The sequence below is a fragment of the Caretta caretta genome, chromosome 7 (genome assembly GCF_965140235.1).
Source record: "Caretta caretta isolate rCarCar2 chromosome 7, rCarCar1.hap1, whole genome shotgun sequence".
Classification (NCBI taxonomy): Eukaryota; Metazoa; Chordata; order Testudines; family Cheloniidae; genus Caretta; species Caretta caretta.
This window is the reverse complement of record NC_134212.1, coordinates 58987698-59003129: the sequence shown is the minus strand read 5'-3', so window position 1 is coordinate 59003129 and position 15432 is coordinate 58987698. Positions and strand designations below refer to the sequence as shown.

General features: G+C 46.6%; 1 protein-coding gene across 6 annotated transcripts in view; it reads left to right on the top strand.

The window, feature by feature from the left end:
* The window catches only part of ARHGAP22 (Rho GTPase activating protein 22), a 238422-nt gene that overhangs the window by 200164 nt on the left and 22826 nt on the right, over nucleotides 1-15432 (top strand). For all 6 annotated transcript variants that reach the window (XM_048859114.2, XM_048859115.2, XM_048859119.2 and 3 more), the window contains one exon: nucleotides 5709-5916. In XM_048859114.2, the coding sequence (XP_048715071.2) occupies nucleotides 5709-5916 (208 nt within the window). The remainder of the gene's footprint in view (nucleotides 1-5708; nucleotides 5917-15432) is intronic.

The window sequence follows — 15432 nt, the reverse complement described above, 5'->3', positions numbered from 1 at the left end:
TGCTGCTGAGATTATCTCCCAGGGCACACCGGCTGCTCTCCGCTCTCCAGCGTTGGGTGCATGGAAGGCTGCCAGTGCTGGGACTCAGAATGTGTCTGATGCCTGAAGTCAGGACTTTCTTTCTCTGCCGCTCCTGCTGTCTGACGCTGCCTGGCTTCTGCTTGAAGCTCAGTGCCTGCCATGTAGCTGAGTGCTGCACAAGAACCAGAGGTACGCGACAGTTTTCCAGAGCTTACTGTTGTTATGGTTTCCTTTTGCTAGAGGAAACGCAGATCTTTGCATTAATACTTGGGGAAACTCAGACACAGGCTAAATATAACTTTGATCTTTACAGAGGTAAAACAGTGAGGAGGATATGGTCTAGGGCCAGAAATGCTGTCTTCACTCCCCCCCCCCCCCCCCCCCCCGACCCCAAACAAACTGCTAAGGAGGTTTTCGGGGGAGTTTTTTGCATCAGTATTTGTGTGTGTGTGTGTGTACGAATAAGCATGAGAGTGAACATGTCCTAATACGTATGAAGGATGGTCTTTTGTTGAAGGGACTAGGACTAAGGAGATCAGAGTTCAGTTCCCAGCTCCACCAGGGATTCCCTGTTTGACCTTGGGCAAGTCTCATAATCTCTCTGTTCCTCCAGTCTTGATAGTCTGTTATGTCCCTTTCTCCCACTCTGTCTGCCTTGTCTAGTTAGAGCATAAGCTCTTAGGAGCAGGAACTTCCTCTGTGTGTGCATGTGCACGCAGTGCTTTGCACAATTGGGCCTGTAGCTGCTACTGAAATACTAATGACGTGCACTGGAGAGTGTGTGTTGATATACACAAGTGAGGAAAACGAGTATGTCTGTGTATGATGGTGAATGTGTGTTCATGTGTCCACATGCATGGAGATGAGCATGCATGATGGTGTGTGGGAATGAGGGGTGTGTGGGTGTGGCTGACCCTGTGCCCATCCATGATTTTGTGTATGTGAGAGTGACAGATGGGGGGTGGGAGGAGTGTAAGAGATAGATAGTGCAGGTGTCCCTACGTGGGTTAGCATATTATGTAACCCTGTGCAAGCTCTTGGGTCTGTGTGTGTTTGTGGTCATTTATGTCTGAGTCTGACAGATGTGTGTGAGTATGCATGTCCATGGTGAGAATATATGTGCATGCAAGGTTGAGCATGTGTGCTTGAATCTGTCTCGCTGTGTGTGTGTAATCACACACACACACATTAGCTACACACATCTGCTTTGATCTTTTCACTCTGAGCATATACTGAGTGTTGTGTTCTCCTGGAGCAGCAATCTGAGCTAAAGGGAACCAAGATCTGCCTTCCTTGTTTCTCTCTGTAGTTTCATTGGGATGGAGAAGACATATTTTCTTCCCACTGCATGTCTGAACAGCATGTTTGTATGCCTGGAGCCGGTGGGTGAGCCCTTTAGGCCGGGACAGAGAGCCAGTCTGTGAGTCAGTGCATCCTTGCTGGCTTGGTTTTCTGCAGAGATCCACCTAACTCTTTAAAGAACAGAGGCAGCTTGTTGGAACTCCCCAGCCCCCAATTGTTCTAACCCATTTGTCTGGTATCTGTTGGATCTTCCAGAGATTAAAGATGTGGTCCCAGGCATGTTCTTTTACTGCTTTGAAACCAAACAAAACGCCTGACTCTAGATAAGGACAGGACAAGAGGAGTTAACTGTTTAGGTGCCAATAGCTTTGGGCCTGATTTCTAGCCTAACCCTGGCAGGCGGGTCTGTAGGCTGAGTGGCATTGGCTCCCACATCTGCTGGGATGGGAAGAGAGAGCAGCACAGGGCAGTAACATCTTCCAACAGGATCATCAAAGACTGAGAGCAAAGCACTGCCAAATTCAGCGGGAGCTGCAGGCACCGGTGATTAAAAACAGGCCTGAGCCTCCAGGAGCCAACGGATTGAGCTGAGTAGAATTGGCTCTTAGTTTGCTTTTTGTTTCAAAGTGAGGACAAAGCCAATCCAGCCTCGGGGTGGGGGAGGTGACGGGACCATGTGGCTGCCTCCTTTTCACAAGCCCTTGTTGGGCAGGGCTGGATGAGTTAGGAGATGCAGAAGGGAGACCAATTCAAAGAGAGCACGGTAGCACCTCGCTTTGTACCCTCCACCTCCGGTGGTGGTGTGGAACGCCATGCCCGGGCTCCGGATGTGAAAGCACCAGCTGACACTGCCTGGGGGTGTTAGCTGGAGGTCAGTAGCAGACCCCGGAACTGCTGTATGGTCTAGCAATTGGGGGCAGAGCACAGTGCCACATTGTGGGGAGGAGAGGCCTGGGGTCTGCTCCGGAGCAGCAATAAAGTAGCTTTAATCCCATCGTCTTCCCAAGAGGTGGCTGAATCCTCACCCACCTTCCTCGCAGAGTCCATATTGCCTCTTCTCTCCCTCCCAGCCACATGTGTGTAACCAGAAAGAGAAAGGGCCCTGAAAATCACTGGCAAGTTATGTGGGGGAGGGGGACAGGCAGGGTGGAGGGAGAGGGATGTGTAAGCATGGGGGTGGGGAGGGGAGAGATTTGGGAAGACGGGGCTGGTGGTAGAAGACAGTTTGATTTCTGATAGAGACTGGAGCTCCCTGGCAGGAAGGCTGCTGTCTGTGACACTGCCCCTGAAGTCTCCCATAGCTTGAGCATCCTCTGAACATGGATCTCCTTTCCCCGAAGAAAGCAATTGTAACGCGAGATCCTCAGTTCCAAGAGGAAGAGGGGTGCTGGTGGGAGATAATGGGAGATGAAGCCTTTCAGGGCTGCTGCTTGGAACATGGCAAAAGCCAGAATTGACTAAAGGAAGAGGGGGAATCGTCTGGGCTGATTTTGAACCCACTCAGCACATGGGATCAAAAGTTCAACTCAAAACCAGGTGGTGCTAGGAAAGGAAGCCTGGAAACAGGCAGAGTAGAGTGGAAAATAAACAGAGGCTGTGAAGGGAGCTGCAAAGATGGGGGACCGAATCTAACAGAGTAAAAGTCTCTGCTCCTCCATTCATAGCTAGTGAGCAGCCTTATTATTGGGGTACTCCAGTAACTAGAGATTCCCCTTATGTGTCCATTTGTGTGTAGACAAAACCTACCTTCCTGAGAGAGGCCAAATGCACCCTGCTTGTTGGCAGCCTCAGCAGGGAAGTCAAGACTGTATGGGGCTATGGAGACATCCCTTCTCACCTGTAGAGTCGGGGTTGAGCTGTGGCTATAGGATAGTGTAGGGAAGCATGTTTTGCTGCTGCCCATGCTAAAAGTGTCAGGTGCTGTGGGGACTCTGGACACCAGAGCTGTCAGTCCAGCACAAAATTCACTTAAAAACGTAGTTTTTGGTTTTTAAAAGAAGACCTCTTTTAGAACCACATACAATGCTGAGTGTCATAGAGTAGGCACTTCTGTTTACCCTGAGCCATAACACAAGAACAGGGGGCCCCGGCCGCTTGATTAGTTTAAAAAGCAACAGCTAAAAAAAAAATAAAAATTGTTTTTACAGAACTTATTGTTAACCTGTGGAACTCCTTGCCCGAGGATATTATTGAGAAATATAGCTAAGCTTCACAAGTGAATTAGACACTGATATAAATAAGAATTTAAATCTGCATGGACACTGGCTAGGATTAGAATGACAAGGATGACCAATCCCCATGCTTCCATAAACTGATCACTAGTTGGGGTCAGCAGGGGAGTTCCTTCCTGCACACCAACCATGATACAGTAATGCACAATTAGGTATATTACCGGGGGAGATTAAGCCTTACTCTGAAGCCTCAACTACTGATCATTAGCAGAGACAGCGTCCTGGACTAGTGTACAGAATTGGGCCAAATATGGATCGTATATCTGATCTAGTATGGCAGCTTCATTGAAAGACAGTGAGTGGTGGCTAGGAAAACTTCCTGCTAGGAGTCCTGCACCAACCATGAAAGCAGCAGTAAAATAAACATGGAACATGAGGTCCTGTGGTTAATATTGGAATAGTAAGTGGGGTGTTAAAAACAACATAATCTAATAACGCTGACTGAAATGTTTTCTCTGGCATATTATAATCTTATGCACAGAACATACCTGATGTTACTCCTAGTAAATTGGCTCTGAGTACAATAAGAATCTAGTTCTGTATGCTGCTGTATTTTCAGAGCCATAAGATTAATTATGAGTACAATGGAAAGTCTCCTATTGACATCAGTGTGCTTGGGATCAGGCTGCATATGTGCCATGGTCTGGTTGCATCTGAAATTGAATAGATTTGAGGATTATACTCTTTATCTGAAATCTCTGTTCTGAGCAGGGTCAATTGCTTGAATGCTGCTGCTCCTATGCCCCCACGGCCACATCTTGAGCAACAGAACTAAGGGTTCAGAATGCATATGTTAGGCCATGCAGCTGATTGGGGACCCTACCAGTGGGGATTGACCCTGGGACCTTTGAATCTAAAAGCATGAGGCTGTAGTGTCTGAGCTAAGAAATCATGCTCTGTTAGCTCCGGCTAGAGCAGGCCCAGCCACCACTAGAGGGAGACAGAGTGCCATACGGAGTGGGTTACATACATGGAGTAGGTGTGGCTTACATTTACACATGACTGTACAGGAGCATACTGTATGTATGGCTCATTAGGGTGCATCCAGTGTGTGGTAAGTAAAGGTGCATATGATTGAATAGTGTGGGTTGCTGCTTCTTCTAGGAAGGCAGCTTAATTGTGTTTATGATGGAGTTTTTCAGTTAATTTTCAGTGTGTGTGTGGTGGAACAGGTCCATGGAGAGGCAGCATTCAACTGCACCCCCAGAGCCCCTTCCACGTTCTTTTGGGTTGGAGTATTTGATCTGCAGGGATATTACACTAGGGATTTTCTCTCAAGAAAACATGACTCCATTTATACAGCACAGTGCAGGACTGTCACTTGCTATATGTTTGTACAGTGCTTAGCACCCTGGGGCGCAAGCTGGTGGTGGCCCGAGATGCTACTGCAATATATGGTAAATAATCACAGTGAAGGCCGCAAAGGAGACTGATTAGTTAGCTGAGATGGTTGAAAATGACATGTAAAAGTAAAGGCCCCTGGTCAGAAAAGATCTTTCACAGCAGTGAGTGTGTTACCACTAATTCCTGGGTCTGTGAATGGTTCCAGCATGGGTTATTACATCCTGCCTGCTTACCGTACCCCTGGCAGTGTCAGTGGGGGACATTAGTCTTCACTTCCTGTCCCAAGCTTCATTTCCTATCCTAGCTCTTGGGCTGGGTTGCTGTGAGCTGTTAAATAGCAGCTGTGTCCCTTCCCAGAGGTGGGTGTGCACCAGTGGTAGATTCTGATGTGCCAAGTCAGTGCATCTATTTAAAAATGGGGCTTTGTTGTCCTTTGGATCAAAGGCGCTGTGTCAATGCAATCACTCAGTCTAACATAAAGATGGAGAACAGCTGCAAGTCATCAAAACCAGTGTTGAATTCTTTTATGCCTTTCTTGGGAGAAAATTTTGCCCTTAGTTGGGCACCTGCCAATGACCTCAGTGGAAGCTCTTGTTGCATATGTCAGGGCAGAATTTGGCCTATAGTATTTTTCATTCTAAGTAGAAGAAAATTATGAGTTTGTAATTTTTCCTGGTTGATTTTTGCTGATCCAGGCAATAGCTGGATTCATGTTCCAGTTTTGCTTCCTTCATGTGAAATATAACTCCCACCCATCCGCTGGCTTGTGGAGAATAAAAATTAATGCCAGCGTGCGTCTCTCATTGGCAGGGATCTTCGGGCAGCGATTGGAAGACACGGTGCAATACGAGCGGAAGTACGGCCTGCGGCTGGCCCCACTGCTGGTGGAGCAATGTGTGGATTTTATCCGGGAGCGAGGCCTCACCGAGGAAGGGCTCTTTCGCATGCCTGGTCAAGCTAACCTTGTCAAGGACCTGCAGGATTCATTTGATTGTGGAGAGAAGCCCCTCTTTGACAGGTAAGTTGGTATCTTAGTCGCTCAAGGTGAGCACCAAACTCTTGATCTTTAACACATGTCTCTGTAACATCCCTGGCTTCTGATAACATCCCAGATGTGTCAGTCTTGGAAGATGCTAATTTCCGACTGTGGTTCTCTTTATTTAACACGCTCTCTATGGGCTCAGTCCTGCAAGCTCCACTGGGCTCTGGTCCAAGGTGCTTAAGAATGACCTGAAATTTGAGCGTGTGCCTAGCTGATGAGACTGCTCATGTGCTTAAAGATAGGCACACGCTGAAGTGCTTTGCTGGGCCGGAGTGCTCAGCAGTTTACGGGATCAAGCCATAGAACAGATGTCGCATGAATGACACTGTGTCTGAGCAGGGTGTCTGACCACCTGTTCCCACAGGGTCCTCTCACCACGTGCTAGATCTCCAGCAAGACCTAGGCTGGTTCGTTCTTCCCCTTTGACTGATCTGAAGTCTCAGTCAGAAGCATCAAAGGGATGTCCCCTGGCCATTACACCTAAAGTGTGGAGAGCTGGTTAACAATTGTCCATCAAAACAATTTTTTTCAACAAAAATGGCTTCTTGATAAAAATGGAAATGTTTGCCCTGAAATTCCAGCAACTGGAACAGTTTTGGGTTGAAAATTGAAAAATGGCTGCTTTTGGATGGGAGAAAATTGAAACATTTCTCCATTTACTTACACAAAAAGTCAGAATTTTGACAAAAATGTTGATGATTTCTGGTTTTATTGGAAATTTTCACTAGGGGAAAACTCATTTCCTATCCAAAAATGAGGCGTGCATGCGGGGCGGTGGGGGGGTGGTGGAGGGAAAGCAGGCCCACCCAGACCTGCCAAGTGACTTTCATAGTGTCATCAAATTTAAGGCCAGATGCTCTAGCCTGACCTCCTTTATATCACAGGCCACCAGCCCCGTGCACTAAACCCCAGGACCAAAATGAGACCAAGTGGTCAACCCGCAGGAGATTCTTATGTGCCACAGGCAGAGACTAGGAGGGAAAGAGGTGCAGCAGGCCTGAGGTCCCCATAATGGCTGGGAAATGATTGAGACATATCCAGATAATCCTGGCAAGTGACCCGCACCCCATGCTGCAGAGGAAGGTGAAACCCCACCCCAAGCTTGTTGCTAATCTGACCGGTGGTGAAATTCCCTCCAATCCCACCTATGGCAATGGATTAGACCCTGCGCATGTGAGCAGGAACTAGCCAGTCATGCACCTGAGAGAGAGAATGTTCAGTGCCCCCACAGAGCCCTGTCCCGTCACATCCAATGTCCCATCTCCAGCCATGGCCACCCCAATGCTTCAGAGGAAAGAGATTTAAAAAACTCTCCCAGAATACAGTGGGGAGAAAAATGTCTAGCCAAATACACCCAACATTGCAGCCCTGAGTCTCTCCTGAACATACATGCAGTTTGTCAAACTGCACAGTGCTTTTAGAATTGGGCCCCCACCAGTGACCCTGCACAGCTGAACCCCTGGGAGATATGGATCCAGGTCCAGACGCTGGGGGAGTTTGGATCCTAATATCGTGACCGTGACCTGTTGCTAGTGATTTTGCTGGGTGAGATAATTTTCACTGGTGATCTAAGCAGCACTTGAACCCAAGTCTTGTGGCCAGACCCCTAGCAATGATGCCACCATCTCATTGCCCCTGCAAGCCAGCCTACACTTTGTCTGTCTGCCCACCACACTCGCTGCTGCAGGAAGAGGTAGCATGGGCCTGAGTGGGGGACGCAGGGTTGCTCATTTCCAGCCTGGGAGGAATGTCTCTAAGAGTTTACTGAAGACATTCTTCTAATTCTTCCCTCCCCATCTCCACTTCCGGGCCACCCATCCTTCCCTCTTTGATTCTTAACCACAGTCAATATTTGCTCACTCAATGGCACTATCCAAATGGAGTCCACCCCCTCCCCCACATGGCTGGATGACTCCTTACACTGTAGTTCAGCTTCCTGCTGGGAAGAGGGAAGGGGATGGGAGGGAAGGCACGTGGCTTCCATCCTCCAGCTCAGCAGATGGGAAAAATCAACCTGCCACTCTTCTGGGTGCTTGCAATGGTGCTGCTGGGAATGAAACCCCATGAAACTGCCTCTGCTCTTCTCTTTGGGGAAGTTTCGATTGAGTCCACGCCTTCCTCTCGCGTCTCCTAGGGCTTGTCTGTATGGGGATACTCAGGAAAGTGAAGATGAATTAGTTAAAGGCGCAAAGTTAATTTAATTTTCTTTAGCTTCAGCCTCCTTCAAAGGGAATTCAGCTGCAACAAACTGAAGTCACTTTACTTCTGAATGAGAGTGTCCATGCAGGAGTTTAATGCACTATAACTTCACACCTTTAGTTAATTCAGCTTGTCCCCTAGTACACAAGTCCTAAGATAGCTGTAGCTCCAGACCAGGTGCAGCCCTGGCAGTGTTAGAGCAAGCTTCTCTGACGCTCTGATACTGCTCCCACTGAATTCAATCCAACTTGCAGGTGCCTATCACAGGGCAGAAGTTGGCTCTTTATGTAGGGAGAAGTGGCTCTGTTTGCTTTTGCAGAAGAGACTTGGGTCTTGTAATTTCCAAGGGAAAGGGAGAAGTGGGGGTGAGAGGGGTTGATAACACAGCTTGTGAGCTAAGCTGGTTTTAGGAGATTTTTCTTCCTTCTTGGGCCTGTTGAGAATTTGCTGCTGGCATATCTGAACCCAAAGCCAGATTTGGAATTGAGCTCAAACTGTGAACCCCAATTTCAGCCTATCGTGGCTCTGATCACCCATTTGCTGGCCCATCTCCTCTGCATAGATGCTGTTATTCTGTATTACAATCAGACCTTTCTTTACATGTGCCCAAGAAGCAGAGGCCCAGCTATGGTGGAGACTGTCATTGTCCAAACCGGTGCAAGCTTGGGAGTAAACTGGTTTAAACTCCTGTTTTGATGCCCTTATCTTAGGGCTTGTCTTGACTACTGGGGTAAATGGACCTACTTTACACTACTCCAGCTGGAGTTGACGTAGCTTAGGTCAACTTACTGCAGTGTCTTCACTGTGCTGCATTGATGGAAGATGCTCTCCGGTCGAACTCCCTTACACTTCTTGGAGAGGTAGAGTACCGGGGTTGATCATAGAGCGCTCTGCCGTCGATTTAGCGGATCCCTGCTGCATCGATTGCTGCAGCGTCGATCACCGAGTAGTGAAGACCAGCGCTTAGTTTGAGTAGCTTACTTCAGTTTAGCATGAACCTCTTCCTAATCGACTCAAGTTACACCAAAAAAAAAAAAAAAATCCATGGCAAGGTGAGCACACAGTATAGCTAAGGCTGGTGGGAGCAGACCAGCAATGAAAGTGCACGGTATATAGCTAAAGCTGAAGAGAGAGGATGGGGAGCAGGATGACCAGCTCCTTACACGTCTAACTGTAATATGTAGGCAAAAAAGGTTCATGATCCTCGAGGACTTCAGTTTGTGTGACATATGCTGGCGGTCTCCGGCTGCGAGTACTGAAACATCCCTGGAATTTCTAAATATTGTAGGAAATTGTCACCTAACTCAAAGTGTTACAGTGAACCCGGGGGAACTCTAGATTAGACCTTGTCATAACAGATAAAAAGGAACTGATCACAGAACTAAAAATTAAGGGTAGCTTAGGTACAAGTAATCATGACTTCATCACGTTTATAATGTGCAAACAGAATAAAGTCCAGTCCAGTGATTATATATATACACACACACACACACGGGTGCTTTAAAAAGGCCAATTTCACAAAGCAGGAAACAATTTTGAGTCAGATCTGCTGACAGGAATAATTTAATCATAAATTGTTTTAAGAACATGGTACTTAGATGCCCAAAAAGCCAATGTTGAGGAATATAATTATAGCTGCTTTCACTGCCCTTTTAAACCAGGTATTTTTTAAACCAATATCTTCTTCCTCACCGTTGGCTTTTTGGGCATCTAAGTAAAATGTTCTTATAACAATTCCCAACTACCACTCCCATTTATTTCTGTCAGCAGATCTGACTCAAAATTGTTTCCTGCTTTGTGAAATTGGCCTTTTTAAAGCACCGCCTGTATATGTGTGTGTGTGCGCACTGGACTGGACTTTATTCTGTTTGCACATTATAAATGTGATCAAGTAATGATTACTTATATACTCTGTGTGTGTGTGTATGTGTGTATATATATAAAAAACAACTGGAAGAAAGGGAAAGTTGATTGTAAGGAATATAAATCAGAAATTAAGAATTGTAGAAAATTGATAAGGGAAGCAAAGCTGTGGCCAGCAGAGCAAAGGACACCAAGGCATTATACAAGTATATTCGGAACAAAAAAAATCCTGACAGTAGTACTGGCCCATAACTAGATGGAAATGGTAGAATTATCAATAATAAAGCAGAAAAGGCAGAAGCGTTGAATAAATATTTTTGTTCTGTATATGGGTAAAAACCAGATGATGTAGTCTCGTCGTATGACGATAGCACCTTTACCATTAGTATCTCAGGAAGATGTTACACAGCAGCTACTAAAGTTGGACAGTTTAAAAATTTTTAATTGGTAGAGCCAGATAACTTTCCTCCAGGAGTTTTAAAAGAGTTGGCTGAGGGACTGGCTTGACTTTTATTGTTGATTAGAATACTGGCGAAGTTCCAGAAGATTAGAAGAAAACCCATTTTGTGCCAATATTTAAAACATGTAAATGGGATGACCCATGTCAGTCTGACATTGATCCAGGGCAAGATAATGGAGGGGCTGAAATGGGATGCAATGAATAAAGAATTAAAGGGGGAGTAATATAATTAATGACCATTGACATGGGCTTATGGAAAATAGATCCTTTCAAACAAATTTGTTTTTTTTATTACAAGTTTGGTTGATAACGGTAATAGTATACAGTTGTATGCTTGGACTTCTGCAAGGCATTTGACCTGGTACTGTACAGCATTTTGATTAAAAAAATTAGAATGATATAAAATTAACATGGCACACATTAAAAGGATTAAAATCTGGCTAACTGATCGGTCTCAAAATGTAATTGTAAATGGGAAATCATCATTGAACAGCTGTGTTGGTTGTGGGGTCCCGAAGGGATTGGTTTTTGGCCCATGTTGTTTAACATTTTTATCACTAACCTGGAAGAAAACATAAACCCATCTCTGCAGGAAAGCTGCAGAGAGTGGGAATCCTAAGGGATCGGAGACAGTTAGGAGTGAGCAGGCTGTGACAGAGTCTTGGGAGTCAGGACTGGGACTCCAGACAGGGAGGGGCTAGAAGGGGCCTGCCAATGCAGGGAGGGACAGAAATGTTTGTTTTGTGGGCTTTGTTCTAGGACTTTGGTTTGGAGTTATTTTATATAAATAAACCCAGCCCCCAAGGAGGGGTATTTTTGACCATAAAAAGCCTAGGTGAAGTTTTATTTGAACAGCCCAAGAGGGAAAACTGAAGCATGTTGCTTGTAGCATGACCCTGAGGCCTTGAGGGCGTGCATGGGAGGCAGCTGACCCCATTAGAGGACAGCACGGGCAAGGGGACCACCCCGTAGAATGAAGGCAGTGGGTAGTGCTTGGGCAGGGGGCGCGCACAGGACTGCACTGGTGACACCTCATCTGGAATACTGTGTGCAGTTCTAGTTTCCCATGGCTGAGAAAGATAAATTCAAACTGGAACAGGTGCAGAGAGGGGCTGCTAGTGTGGTCCGAGGAATGGAAAACCTGCCTTACAAGAGGAGACTCAAAGAGCTTCATTTGTTTAGCCTAACCAAACACAGGCTGAGGGGAGATGTGATTGCTCTCTATAAATACATCATTGGGATAAATACCAGAACAGAAAAGGAGTTATTTAAGTTAAGCACCAGTGTGGACCCAAGAACAAATGGCTATAAACTGGCCATCACCAAGTTTAGGCTTGAAATTAGACCAAGGTTTCTAGCCATCAGAGAAGTGAAGTTCTGGAACAGCCTTCCAAGGGGAGCAGTGGGAGCAAAAAATCTAACTGGCATGAAGACGGAGCTTGATAAATTTATTGAGGGAATGATATGATGGGACTGCCTACAATAACACAAGGCAGATCTGTGACTGCTAGCAGCAAATATCTCCAATGGCCGGCTGTGAGACACTGGATGAGGAGGGCTCTGAGTTACTACAGAGAATTCTTTCCCAGATGTCTGGCTGGCGGGTCTTGCCCACATGCTCAGGGTCTAACTCAGGGGTCTCAAACACGCGGCCCGCGGAGTTATTTTCTGTGGCCCGCAATAGCTCCCCTCATCTCCCACCTCGGCCCCCCCGAGGGTGCCGCGTCCTTGCTCCTCCACCTACCTCCCACCACTTCCCGCTGCTCTTAGGACTTTCCAGGAGGGAAGGGGGGAGGAGTGGGGATGCGGAGCACTCAGGGGAGGAGGCGGAGAAGAGGCGGGGCGGGGTGGAGCCTCATGGAAGGGGTGGGGGCAGGGCCAGGGGCAGATGGGGGGGGGGCTTTTGTATTTTTGTATGAAAAGGTGTCAGTGATGCGGCGCTTGGGCCAATGTATTAGTCCTCATGTGGCCCTCGTGGTGACCTGAGTTTGAGATCCCTTGTCTAACTGATAGCCATATTTGGAGTCGGGAAGGAATTTTGCCATGGGTCACATTGGCAGAGACCCCGGGGGGTTTTGCCTTCCTCTGCAGCATGGGGCACTGGTCACTTGCAGATTTAAACTACTGTAAATGATGGATTCTCTGTAACTTGAAGACTTCAAACCATGATTTGAGGCCTTCCATAACTTAGCCAGAGGTTAGGGGTCCATTGCAGGGATGGGTGGGCGAGGTTCTGTGTGATGCGCAGGAGGTCAGACTAGATCATCATGATGGTCCCTTCTGGCCTTAAGGTCTGAGCCTGAGCTTGGTGGAGGAGTGCACATGGGCCAGGAGAGTGCCCAGCATTGCTAAGGGGGAGGGGAGCGGACAGTGTGGTAAAGACAGTGGGTAGCACACGGAAAAGCTAAGGCAGAGAGGAGCACATGGGCAAGGAGAGGGCACCGTGTATAGTGAAGCGTGTGGACAGTGCACAGGCCAGAGCATTGCACAGTATAGCTAAGGCTGCGTTTCCGCTTCCGTTCCTGCCTCTGCAGTTTCCATTCCTTCTGGCCTTTTCCGTCCTTGTCAGAGAGCGTCCTGGCATGGTCTCGCCCAGAGGTGAATGTTTTTCTGCAGCTTTGAGTGAGATTCAGTCACTTGCTTTTGGGGTGAAAGAAATCCCCTTTATGCCACACCCAAACCTTGCTAAGAGGCCTTGTTTGCACACATCACCCTCAAACTATTACATGTGGAGTGGGGAGGAGCAGAGGTGCTGTGCCCCCTCACAGAAGGGGACAGGACGAGAGGGAGCAGAAGGAACCTGGCAATTCATGATGGCTCCATGCCCTCTTCTGTCCTCCCCTCCTAGGAGCAAGGATGCCCCCCTGCTCCTTCCCCCTGTCTCCCTGTAACGCCTGGGAAGGAGGAGTGGTATGAAGAACACATGGAGCTCCCCTCTGTCTGGAAGAAGGAAGGGGGCCCTACTGCAGCCTGGAGGGGTTTGAAGAACCCCCGTGGTGGCAGAGGGGTAATTGTGAGGTGGGCACAGCTGATGGTGGGTTGGGCAGATGGGGAGTGGGGGGAGATAGATGCAGAACGGTTGGAAACTGGGGGATGAATTGATTGGGATTGGGCAGACGCACTTCGATTTGTTTTCCCTGTGTTTACCCTCATCCCATGTCTTGAATTTAGAAACATTTCATTTACATTTAAATGTACTGGCGCTAGATTGTGTTGATGCATTTTGACTTCCAGTGGTACACTTTTAATCAGGCACTTAGTTAGATACTTGCGCAACACAAAGTGATCCGTAACTTGCGTGCTTTCTTTAGATAACTTGTTTATGTGCTGCCCAGTACTTTTCCAAAAAAGGGACTGTATGAGTGAGTGTCAACATTTCGGTCAATAAGAAAGAGAAATTAGACGTCAGTTTTTCTTGTGCGTTTAACTTCTAATTTTAATTAGTTTTAATAGAATGAATAGCATGCTGTTTGAATCTCAGTACAGTGTATTTGTATAATTATTTGTTTGTTTTCAAGATTTAATTGGAATATTGTATAGTGGCACAATTAACCTTTTATTTTGAGATTAATAAGTACAACCCAGCACACAACTCTTGAAACGTTGCGATCCCTGGCTGATGGCAGGCTCACTAGAGAGCAAACCCCTGAAGAGCCATTTGGCCTGCCAAGATTTGGACATTGCTTTATCCAGCCCACCTGAAAATGTCCTTGAATACCACTGCTGTAGGTAATTAATTAATGCTGTGGCATTACTATATTTATTATTGCCAGCTAAGTGTTGAAATTAAAATGGTTTTGTTTGCTTCGGCTTTCATGCAGCTTTACAGTTGGTCTATCACATTTAAAACCTGGAACTGAAATAACCAAGGTGATTTAACAATAGAGTGTTTGGCATCAGACAGGGTGGTGGTAAAACAGTAAAGGGAAGGAACTGAATATGCAAAGAGAATAACATCTGCAGACTCTCATCAAATTTAATCCAGCCCTGCATGTGATAAACTATGGTACCTTACAGGATAGTTATTAGAACGGCTGGAAATGCACGGGCGAGAGAGCCAGAGGGTTGATGCTAATCTGCTGCATGGAAAACATGGCTGTCCAGTAACCCCTGAGTTCCACAGCTGTGTGTCTTGCATGCAAGAGCAAAAACTGAGAGGTTGGATGGAGTTGTTAATGTTACAAAAACTGATGACAAAGCAACCAAACAAAATAGAATGGGGCGTTATCGCAAAGACGAGGATTTGAGGTGCTCGGCTCTACCCCTCTGGTTCCCCATTGTCACCAGGTCTACCTTTCTTAGAAGTCTTTGAACATGTCAGAGTAGGAGAGCCATTTGGTATAATGTATTTAGACTTCCAAAAGGCCTCACACAAGGGGCCACTGTAGTACCACTAGAGTAGTCAGGGGTGAGAGGCAAAGTGTTGCCCTGGATCAAAAACTGTCTAGGAGTCAGAAGGAAAAGAGTAGGCATAATGGTCAATTGTCATCACGGTAGAAGGTTAACAGCAGGGGACACCAAGGTTCCAGACTAGGGTCTGTGTTCTTTACTTGATTTATTTCAGTTAATTGATGACTTACGAATGATCTGGAAAGGCGGGTGAGCAGCAGGGTAGGAAAATTTGTAGAGGACATAAAGTTATTTAGGCGGGACCAGAGAGGACTGGTGAGAAACGTCAGAGCAACTTCAACAAGCTAGGGGAATGGACAACACAATGGCAAATAAAATTCAATGTTGATAAATGCAAAGTGAGGCACATAGGAGGGAATAATAGAAATTACTCAAACCTTACAGGGTTTTAATTAGCTCTGCCCACTCAAGAAAGAGACCTGGGTGTCATTGTTGATAGCTCAATGAACACCTCTGCTTAATGTGCAGCTACAGCCAAAAAAGGAAACAGGATGTTAGGATGCACAAGGAAGGGGATTAAGAATAATATGAAAACATTATAAAATCATAGAAATGTAGGT